Below are 11,805 nucleotides of genomic sequence, written 5' to 3' on the forward strand. Positions count from 1 at the left end.
TAACTTAAAATAATCCTTAACCCAAATTCAAAACAATCCTTCGCTGTCTGGATATGCAAAACCCCAACCCAATACCTGTGATCACATTTGAACTCTGGGTTTTAGTTTTTTCAGCAAATCTGTTGTGAAGGAGTAAAATAATATTTTGTCATATAAATGAAGGTGGGTAGACTAGATCAGAAGTCATGCTACTTGAGTGTTGTGGCTCAAGCCAGTCCAGCAACTCTGCCAGCAGCAAAAACATTGACATAGCATGGCAGCCAAAAATAAAAAACCTGTTGAACAAGTTTCAGTGGCATAAAACTCCCTGAAAACTTGAGTTTGAATCTAGAATTTAGCTATTCCCAAATGTTTCTTGGGTCATCAATGATATCCTATTAGTTTTGTTTATTGAAAGTATGTTTCTTTATTCAGATACATTCAGGAAACCCGACAATCACAACTGTGAAGCAGGATTCCTTCACAAAGAGGACTTACAATGGACCTGAACTCCCTCCCACTGCATAGTCAGCTAATAAAAGGTAGGGAACAAAGGCAGTTTTATTCATTCGAGATGTGACTTCCAAAAACGCGACCAGAGCTTTTCTAAAAGAACCAGACTCTTCCAGTCCTGCTGTACAGTGTGCTGAGGAAAATTAGTCATATTAATAGATGGCACAGTGTACCTTAATTTGCCTGAGCACCCATCCCATAAACAGGCGTTGCCATTCACTGAGACTGTGGGAAAGGAGAGCCTCTGTGTAAATAAGTTTGACCCACATTGACGAGAGTTACGTTAATCACATGACATGAGTTTAATAATGCCCATCTAACATCTGCAGAAATCTCAATATCTATCAATCACTCTTACTGTGCAGTCACTTAACATTTGGCTGTTTGCTATGATATCAGGTATCGTTAAAAAAAAAAAAAATCCTCCTCACCTTGTACTGTCATTAAAACAAATTAAATTGTTTAGTGGAGCCTATCAGCCATAATTAGTGCCTGAACAATTGTTTGAAAGAAAAGTTCCACTTTTAAGAAGCTCTGACATATAAGCATGAAATACCACACCCAGATTAATTATGGCTCTGCAATTCATTAATATATAAAAGAAGGTAGGATCTAATAGGGGATCACACCTGATCCCCGTGCATGCCTATTTACAGTGCTTGATACAATGTTTAGACCAGGTCACGGCTCACGGGCCACATCCAATTATATCTGGCCTGCGAGATAAGCTTGATGCAGAAATGTCTGCATGTAGCACATGTATTGTCATGGTCCGCGGCCCGGTGTCCGAGGAGCTGATGGGATTCCCATGCCCACGGGTGTGGCTGTCGACTCTACACCTGCATCCCATTCCAGGCGATCATCAGGTGGACTATTTAACCCCGCTCAGCCAGCTGCTCCACACCAGTCTGTTAGTCACCTTTCAGCAGTAACTTGGCCCCCAGGTGAAGGTGGTTGTGAAACTCTGATTGCTCTGAACAACGCTAATCCTTTCATTGTGTGCTCAGGTAACCGTTCGGCGTGTTTTGAGCCTCCTCCTGTCTGTCCTCCTGCCCGCCTTGAGTTCGGATCACCACCGGTCATCATCTCCTCTGTTTCCCTGCAGCTCTCCCGCGGACCCTCACCCCTCCCTCCGGTTCCCACGGCCCAGCCCTGATCGTAAGATTAATAACTCTACCCCGCGTATGCTGTTATTCCCCCGCTCCCCAGTAACACTCTTCCTCTTTCTGTTGCAGCCTCCCACGGTCCTGATTACGGCGTTCCCGAGTTGCTTATCTCCCGGTCCCTTTGTTTCCCATTTACTCGGCGTGTTTTCCTTTGACCCTTCAGGGACACCCTTAGTTAGTGTTGCGGCTCCTCCAACCTATGGCCGCGGCAGGCTAAACATGAGGACACAGATGACGCGCAACAATGAACACATAAAATACACTTCTGTACCTTTTGCTCCTTTTATTCCACATGCAACTGTTCCATATACAAATCAGTGCCTGGGATTAACGATTAAACAAATGCACAGACCACAAACAAATAACTGCAACTCATCAACAACTGCACTAACTACTATGCCAAATTACAACTTGGTCCATGGCATCAAATTAGTGCACAAATACAAAACCATCAAGTTCCAGTTAAAATACATCAAAATAATTCAAGTTGCGGTCAACAGAAAGTTCTGCCTCATGCTCACCCTACCTTCCTGCTCATCAACATCAGGTGCTGTGAACAAGTGAGTGCAACCACATTTATTATATACCACACCCATGAGACACGCCCCACACCCGTGCACCAATACAGTGAGTCCATTTAAACCAACCCACATAATCAAAAAAGGAACAACTCATATGGCTCCTACAGTTAGAAATAAAGTTTATTTTGCGTGCACCTTGGCGTATTGTCTCTGCTTCTGGGTCCAGCTTGTGTGCTGAACTACGGTTCTTGACATGTATGGTTTATCCACAGCTGCCCTAAATTACCAGTATTGGTAATAACCTCCTTGAATCGCTACCTTATTGTGGTGGACAGGTTTGTGTGTCCCAGGAGCTATGTTGTCGGGGGGCTTTTGCCCCCTGGTAGGGTCTCCCATGGCAAATTGGTCCTGGGTGAGGGACCAGACAAAGAGCCATTCAAAAACCCTTATGAGTAGAAGATCAAGGGAACAGTTCACTGTGCCTTTGGTTTGGGGAACAAGTTGGTGGACTCTGTCATCTTACTGGGACACTTCAACGTTCACGTGGGCAACGACAGTTTGACCTGGAGGGGTGTGATTGGGAGGAACGGCCTGCCAGATCTGAACCAGATGAGTGTTCCATTACTGGACTTCTGTGCAAACCACAGTTTATCAATAGCGAACACCACGTTTGAACATAAGTGTGGTGAGGCGTGGCCCGTGGTGCCATGCGGACGCACCTGCGCGGCATCTGCAGATCACGCAGATGCTGTTAAAACACGGGGACTCAGGGGTTGGTGTTGTTGTGGTGTGACGCATGTCAATAAAGATGGCTCAAAACTATGATCCTTGGACCCGTCGTGTCTCATTCACACCACAATAAGTTTTTCCATAAGTGCACGTAACACCAGGACACCCTAGTTTGCAGGTCGATGATTGATTTTGTATTCATATCATCAGATCTGTGTCTGTATGTTCTGGACACTCAAGTGAAGAGAGCAAGTAGTTGCTGAAGCAAATACTATGGGAGTGTGGGCGTTCAGAGAGGCCTTGGAAAAAGACTTTTGGACTGCCTCAAAGACATTCTGGCAAACCGTCAGGCCATTCAGGAGGGGAAAGGGGTGCTGCACCTGCACTGTGTAAAGTACCGGTGGAGCGCTGCTGACTTCAACTGAGGATATTGTCAGGCGGTGGAAGGAATACTTTGAGGACCTCCTCAACTGCACTGATAGGTCTCCCGTAGATGAAGCAGAGTCTGGACACAAGGGGAACAACTCGTCCATTACCAGGGGTGAGGTCACCGAGGCAATTAAACATCTCCTTGGTGACAGAGCTCCTGGGATGGATGAGGTCCGCCCTGAGTTCCTGAAGGCTCTGGATCTTGTAGGGCTGTCTTCGGACACACCTCTACACTGTTGCATGTAGATCAGGGGCCGTACCTCTGGATTGGCAGACGAGAGTGGCGGTTCACATCTTCAAGAAGGGGGAACCGGAGGGTCTGCTCCAACTACAGGGGGATCACACTGCTAAGCCTCCCCAGCAAAGTCTATCCCAGGGTGCTGGAAAAGAGAGTCCATCTGTTAGTCGAACCTTGGATACAGGAGGAACAAGGAGTGTTCCAGGTCACGGGACACTGGACCAGCTCTTTACCCCATCAAGGATATTTGAGGGTGGATGGGAGTTTTGTGGGTTTGGAGAAGGCATTTGGGAATACTGGGAGTCTGGCCCATTGCTATGAGCCATTTGATCCTTATACACTCTGCCAGGGTACCTGAGATCGTATGTCCACACCCCACCTATGGTCACGAGCTTTGGGTAATTACTAGTGATGTGACGTTCTGTATCGAGGCTTCAAAGCTTGTGTCGAGTAATTTAGGGGGCGTTTCCGCGATGCGCGTATCGAGGCTTGCTTCATTTATGGGAGGAGCTGAAAATGATGACGTCCGAAGCCTCGCTGCCCGGCTGTACCACGTGACTGGTTTATGAAGTGGTTCGAACCGCGAGCTACGACAGCGATATAAACCCCTCAGACTTCATTCAAAATGTAGGTGTTTGATGGAGAGTTGTGGTTAGTGAGAGTTTGGAGAGAGTTTGGAGGTTTATGAGAGTGAGGAGAGAAAGTCAGGAGAGAATGGAGCCAGCTAAGAAGAGGAGGATGTCCTCCCCTGTGTGGGAACATTTTGATTTTATTCCTCCCAACAAGGTATGTAAATTTCTACAGAAGATGTATTTTCATAATACTGATGGTGCAATAAAACTTATGTTAAGCAGCTTTACGGTGAAGTGTTTGCTATGTGCTAGGGAGCTGGGATATAACAACAACACCTCATCCATGCTTAGGCACTACAGAGCTTTGCATGAGAATAAGGGGAACACCAATTGTGGAGCAAGACCAGGTGAGCCATCAAATGTCATGATAATATAGCATGCAGTAATGTTACTAAATTATATAACAATATTATACAATGCAATAAGTGACGTGTGTGATATTTATATCTGTGCTTTGTTTTTGTTGTCTTTCCTCAGCAGAGCAATCTCAAATAGATGAAGACCTGGTTACCATGGTGATTGAGGACTCCCAGCCATTTAGCATTGTGGAGGACAAAGGATTTAAAAGATTTGTTAAATCGTTAAATCCTAGCTATGTTCTCCCCACTACAAAGGCCATAAAAGCAGTGAAAATGTAGTTTTTACTGAATAAAATGTGGGCAGGACTGAGGCTCAAAGCCTCAGTGTGTAGCTGTCCATACCTCAACGTTACAAAAGCACAACCACTGTCCACACCTCACCTCACAGTAAATGATCATTTCCATTTTAAGCATTTCCAAATAATCATTTTCCATACTGCCAGTATAAATATACACAGTATGCTGCCATCACTACAATATACATGTTTTACACACTCCTTTTGCTGTTGACATTTACAGGCTGTGTGCAAAAGGCCACACTCTTCAAATTCATGCCAACTAATATTTTTACGTCCAGTAGATGTCCTACTAGAGCAAATGAAGCTTCAAGACGCTTTGCGCTGGGGTGAACCAATTGGATGGAAAGCTTCAGTGCTTCATGAAGCTTCATCTGCCCATCACTAGTAATTACTGAAAGAACAAGATCGTGGATACAAGAGTCAAAAGTGAGCTTTCTCCAAATTATGGCTATCCTTAGGCTAGTGTTCTGGGCATGTTCCCCTATTTCGAGGCCCCAGCGCAGACCCAGGACATGCTGGCGAGATTATATTTCTCAGCTGGACTGGGAATGCCTTACTGTTTCCCCGACCCCCGGACAAGCAAAAGGAGGTGGCCAGAGAGAGGGAGGTCTGGGCTTCTCTGCTTAGGCTGCTGCCACCATGACCCCTGGTTAAGCAGAAGAAGATGGATGAATGGTAATAACCCAAATCATTTGTTATGTTTAATGGCTAATGGCCAGTCAGCCAATACGCATAAGCTTTTGAAATGTTGGTTTTAATGTTAAAATATAGTTATTGTTAATATCCACAAGTTTTACAAAAAAAGCTGAAAAAATTGGACAGCACATTGTTATCTTTTGATTAAGATGCCAGGTTGCATTTGTTTACTTTCACCTGTAAAGACAGAAATAAAATCTGTTTTTTAGTGTTTGAATGTTCTCTGGATTAATTTCTGTCCAGTGTGCCAGCTAAAATGGGTGTGTAAAAATATGAATTCAGTTTAGTGCAATCAGTCATTTTAAACATGTTTTTGACAGATTTCTAAAATATTTATATTTTCTTATTTTTGTGGTAGATGGTCTCACACATTTGTTAAGCACTGGAGGCCTAACCTGCCATGAGATCAATTAACTAACAATATAATTGATAATACGCCAAGAAACACAAAGAAACAAAAAGCAGTCATCTAGTTGTACATGATTTGGATCCATGTTTGTTAGGCACCAGATTATTTGATTTTTGATTATGTCACATTTTATTGTGGGATATGCACTTTATATCCACAATATGAAGTAAAATACTGGTTTTACTGGTTCCCACTAAATAAAGAGAAGCATGATTAGAGCAGTAAGAAAAAATATTCAATTATACCTAACCCCTAGCCACATTCTGTACCTTGATGTCACAAATTCCTTAAAAAAAAACAATCAAATTAGTAATCTGTATGTGAATCTTTGGTTTTGGAGCTGTTGAGAGTCACAGCTGTCTTTTTAAATCCAGTTGGTAATTCATTGTGATATAATACACATCAACATCCATCCATCCAGCGCAGACCTCCCCAGCCATCTCCTCCAGCTTGTCCGGGGGAACACCAAGCCGTTCCCAGGCCAGCCAAGAGATATAATCTCTCCACCATGTACTGCAGGGGTGGGCAACTCCAGGCCTCGAGGGCCGGTGTCCCTGCAGGTTTTAGATGTGTCTTTGAACCAACACAGCTGATTTAAATGGCTAAATTAACTCCTGCAGTTCTCCAGAGGCCTGGTAACGAACTAATCATGTGATTCAGGTGTGTTGACCTAAAACCAGGATCTAAAACCTGCAGGACACCGGCCCTCGGGGCCTGGAATTGCCCACCCCTGATGTACTGGGGCCTCCTCCTGGTGGGGCATGCCCAGAACACCTCACCCAGGAGACATCCTTATCAGATAGTAAATGGCCTGTATTTGTATAGCGCTTTGACAGGACCCCAAAGGGCTATACACATTCAGTCATCCACCCATTCACACACTGGCGATGGCAAGCTACATTGTAGCCACAGCCACCCTGGGGCGCACTGACAGAGGCGGGCCCTCTGACCACCACCAGTAGGCAACGGGTGAAGTGTCTTGCCCAAGGACACAACGACCGAGACTGTCCGAGCCGGGGCTCGAACCGGCAACCTTCCAATTACAAGACGAACTGCCAACTCTTGAGCCACGATCGGTCCCGGACAGGGTGAACTGTTCCCTTGATCTTGCACACATCAAAATCTTGGATTTTATTGACTTTTCTTCCATGGGCAAACAAACAAATACAGGCTCAATACTGAATCTGAGTCACAGCAGTGTCAATGCCATCACTAATGCACCAGTTTAACCAATAAGATTTTGTAGCAAAATAGTTAAATTTAAAAAATTATTTGAAAATGTGACAAGTAGATTATAGACGCCGAAATAAATAAATCGCTACTTTTTCAAAAGGAGATCAGGTTCTCAAATCTATGTGGGTAATGTGGTCATCACTTTGGTAAGTGAAGCAAGAGTTTCTCAACAGGGTTAATAAAAAACTGCCAAATTTACTTAAGTGTTAAAAGGCTCCTCCTTAAGTCAACACATCCTGGTTGGGTTTTTTCTTCATTATATGCAATGAACTCTGCACAGCACTATCAGATGATTCACAGGAATCATAGTGGGAATCTAATTTGCTTCGACAGCATGTCAACAAATTTAACAGAACCTGACTGCAATTTTCAGAAACATTAAATACACTTGGACACAGTGCAGCTGTGGACACATATACAGGCCTACAGCTCATACTAGATACACACTAAAGACATCCATGCATGAAGGATGTGAAGCTAAGCAAACGTGAGCAAACTTTAAGACATATACGGGCAAGTCTTAGACAAGAAACACTATCAGGACGATTAAATTAATGGTACATCTCACTTAAAGCTCATGTAAATCCGCATGAAAACTATAAAGAATAACTTGTGTGATCTCAAATGTTCTGCAAATACCACGTTTACTTCTGGCACTTACACTTCTGTGTCTTTAGGGCAACTAGTAAAACTTAATTTCACGTGTTTTTTGCATTTGTAAAAAGCTCTGAAAAACTCTTCCTTGTGTAGTGTAACCTACAAAGATGCACGCCTAGTGGCGAAAAGCAAACAGGAGCTACCGGATGGCATTTCCCCCACTTTGAGCCCTGCTGTTAAGCAGCGCCCCCCTTCGTCGGTGATCACGTGTTGTCAGCTCCAAGTCAGCGAAGTTGTTGGAAAAGTTTTGACAAGACCAAGGATCTTCGACACAGCTGCAAAGAGACCAGGATCGGCGATTCATAAGCGCTCCTAAACTCTGATTTTGGGTCTGGAGAAACAATGGAATCCGTTGCGCAGGTAAACGCGCTACAGGAAGAGTTTAGCTGTTAATGACGTATATCTGATGAATGGACACTTTTGAGCAAACACTCCTATTTACGCCCGACCCTCCTCGGCAGTACAACTCCGTCTTTCTCACGCTGTGTCTTTATTTTCGATTAGAAAGTGATGACTTCGGGATTCAGTCTTGACTTTGGACCTCTTAAAGAGCCTTTGGCATTCATCCGTTTGCTAGAATGGGTAAGTTATTTCCTCACTTTCCTTTTTTTGCTTTCTTTCCTTTTACTTTTTACCATATGGCCTGTATGGCGGGGTGTGCTTTGCGTGGGCAGCCGATCCTTGGCTGCAAAAACTTCATAACTTGATTGTGTTATTTGTCTTGTGACCCACTGCTACGCCCAGATAAGCCATCCAATTCATCATTTGAGCTGTAGCACTGTTATAAATACGGCATGCAGTTGCACTCGAGTCAAGATGCCTTCCTATAATGGGCCTTTATGCGGCTCAAACCAAAAATAATGTGTAGCAGGCAGGATGTTCAGTGTTCTGCACGCCAGAGGGTCCGATTAACATGCGTGGCCGCATAAAACCAAATTTTATTTCATATGTGCAGGTTGATATTCGTTTCTGCGCTTCCAGCTACTGGATAAAGCATTCTGGCAGCATTGCATGACTTTAAGACCGGATTTTGCTACTCTGTGCAGCTGTCACACTGAGAGTTTTGTGCAAGACTTCCTGTCTTACACAAAACCAAACCAAAAAAAAGTTAATTGCATAAAATCTGGAAGGAAGTGTGGGTACATTTGTGTGGCAGTTATGTTCAGCACTCTATCCTGAGCACCTAATTTGTATCCCTTTATCTTATATATGTGTGTGTGTGTGTGTGTGTGTGTGTGTGTGTGTGTGTGTGTGTGTGTAGGTCTTCTCCATATTTGCCTTTGCTACAACCGGAGGTTACAGTGGCTCATCCAGCATCAATGTCAAATGCAACGGAACAGACAATAAAGAAATAACAGCAAACTTTAACTACCCATTCAGGTGCCAAAACAAACAGTGCCACACCTCAGATTCCAGTTTACCGGAAAGTGTGTTTTCTCTAACGATTGTCATAATTTCTAATGCTTTCTCTGTGTGTACACAGGTTGATGGATCATCCCTACGCTGTCCCTAACTGTAATGGAACATCCACTAATTACTTTCTGACTGGAGACCACTCATCCTCTGCGCAGTTTTATGTCTGTATCGGTGTGTTTGCGTTCCTCTACTGCACCGCCACGCTAATCATCTATTTGTGTTACAACCACTTGTACAGGGAACCTAGTCGGGGCCCGATCCTGGTAGGTTTGACTGGATTCACTCTATTTCTCTGTTGTTTTGGCTTAGCTAGGTCGTCCTCCAAACAGCTCACAGGTCAAGATGACATTACAAAACGACCAATTTAAAGCAAATTTGAAGTAAGGACATATTTTATGATTTGTAGTTATTCACGTTAGTAATGCAGGAGAGCAGAGATAACGAGATGTCCACTCTCAAGTTTGAGGATTTAACAGAGACATGTAAATGAAAAACTGGGGAGGGTGTGGTTTCCAAGCAGCTAACAGACACTAGACACTGCTCTGTTCTCTGCTGAAAACATTTCAGTTGGGTCTCTTGGTGGGTTTTGTAGTGACATGTATTTTTTGCTGCTCAATAAGGACCTGGTGTTGACTGCGGTGTTCGCCTTCCTGTGGTTGGTATCAGCTTCTGCTTGGGGTAAAGGTTTGTCTGATGTCAAGAGGGCTACCGATCCTACATTCTTGCTGACTCTTTTTGACGTTTGCAAAGGTGGCGTGCACAAGTGCACAACGGGGGCTCTGCCTTCCATGGGTCGATTGAATGCCTCTGTGGTAAGCTTTGTGCAATTTATTTTAAGTAATAAGCCTTAAATGGATAATTACCCTTGCTTTTTTTAAAAAAAAAATGACCCATGTACAGTTTTGACTTCTTCTGTTTTATTTTTCGGCAGGTATTTGGTTTTCTTAACCTCATCTTGTGGGGAGGCAACTGCTGGTTTATTTACAAGGAAACGCCTTTCCACAAATCAGCCAACCCACCTGCAAATGTGGAGGGGTGACCGAAGCCGTTCTAACTACACAGCCACTTCATTTTAAAATAGTCTAACATGTAGTGTTGCTACACAAATGCTTTTGGTTAGGACTGCAAAAGGAAAAATACTATTCTACGTATAACAAATGTATTTCAAACTGACTGCTCTTTTTTTTTTTTGCAGTATTAATTTCAGATCTGGATTTTCTCTCAAACACATTTTACAAAGAACATTTTTATATCTATGCATCAAATATGAAGGGCCCCTTATTTCTAATGAGACTATGGATGTGCAGTATTTTGGAACCATACATTCTGCATTCAGAATTTTTTTTTTTAAAGGCTCAGGGCTGTTGAGTGTATGAAGTGCAAGAAACCTAATAAATAAAATATAGTTTAAGTGCATTGATTCTTAACACAACTGTAGGCTGTGGATACGAATTTCAGCACAATCTTTATTATAAAGGCCTGAAAATATAGAGTTTCAAAAAATTCATTAAAAAGTAGCCAGTGTGAGATTGTTTAAAGTGGGTCAGAGTCCCGTTGAATCTTTTTTGTTATTACGCCTCATCATCTCTTCACGTCAGGCTGATTTCACTTGTTTAGACTAACGGCTAAATATTTTGTTGTATGTGATGCCTCTGTTCATTAGGAACATGCCAACTCTTTAGGAATTTCACATTTCACACGATTGCTTGGAATTGTAAGATATTTATTGGGCGCTTCTCCCAATAGGACTTGCATTTTTCTGTTTCCAGATCTTTCTAAATCAAGGAGTGTGTTTAAATTGAGGAGTTTGTATTAAAATTACATTGTTCAATACACTATTTCAGTAATGTTGTCAACCCTCTTGTGTGAGCTTAGCTACTCATTGGTTCTTTTATTGTTTAGTTTTTTTCTTAAACGTTTGATTAATCTCTTGCCTGTTTTCAGTAATTGTATATTTCTTATCTGTCTTTTGCGAGGCTTCTACCTCCTCTTTGTTATAAGGGAATGCAAGCCATCTGCCTTAATTTCCACCGCTCTTATGATTTCCTACTTTTTGTGAGTGGGCTTGATTCCCAGTTTCCAGCTTTATCAATCAAATTGTTGTTAAAATGCTACAGAAGAGAATGGAGTCTGTGGTCAAATACAGAAAGAAATTGTGTGGACATGAAATGTCTTGCTTGATTAAAAGAAAGAACCATATTTGTTGTCGGATCAGTTTTTTTATGCCTGTTATTTCAGTGGCAGCACATATTGCATAACATGTTTGTAAGGCGGGTACACTGGAGTTCAGGTCTTACACACATTGAGGGTTACATGTGTAATGGTTGTGCCCCACTTGATACCTGATACCTGACCTTTGCTGAGCTTCATCACCGCATAAAGTGCAGAATATTTTTGAACACACCGTATATATGTTTAATTTGTTTTACTGGAACATTTTTATGGTTTGCACAGTTGTTCAGACACAAAAAAAGCATATGACCAGCTTTGTGAAATTGCTGTGGAGCCATTTTTCGTCGAACTACAGCG

The 11,805-nt window shown here is 42.8% G+C and overlaps 1 protein-coding gene across 1 annotated transcript; it reads left to right on the top strand.

The window, feature by feature from the left end:
• The first annotated feature begins 8,050 nt into the window (after nt 1-8,050).
• On the top strand, nt 8,051-11,475 carry sypl2b (synaptophysin-like 2b). The gene is made up of 6 exons (XM_006785562.2): nt 8,051-8,220; nt 8,365-8,442; nt 9,122-9,240; nt 9,344-9,539; nt 9,897-10,088; nt 10,208-11,475. Exons 1-6 carry the CDS (start codon nt 8,203-8,205, stop codon nt 10,313-10,315), a joined length of 711 nt encoding a protein of 236 aa, XP_006785625.2. The 5' UTR covers nt 8,051-8,202; the 3' UTR covers nt 10,316-11,475.
• The last annotated feature ends 330 nt before the right edge of the window (nt 11,476-11,805 follow it).

This window comes from Neolamprologus brichardi, chromosome 20 (assembly GCF_056152115.1).
Source record: "Neolamprologus brichardi isolate AB-2024 chromosome 20, ASM5615211v1, whole genome shotgun sequence".
In the NCBI taxonomy this organism is placed as follows: Eukaryota; Metazoa; Chordata; class Actinopteri; order Cichliformes; family Cichlidae; genus Neolamprologus; species Neolamprologus brichardi.

Coding starts and splice junctions, on each gene's coding strand:
- sypl2b (XM_006785562.2), top strand. Junction 9,540..9,896: donor CTAGTCGGGGCCCGATCCTG/GTAGGTTTGACT, acceptor CTGCTCAATAAG/GACCTGGTGTTGACTGCGGT. Junction 10,089..10,207: donor GTCGATTGAATGCCTCTGTG/GTAAGCTTTGTG, acceptor ATTTTTCGGCAG/GTATTTGGTTTTCTTAACCT.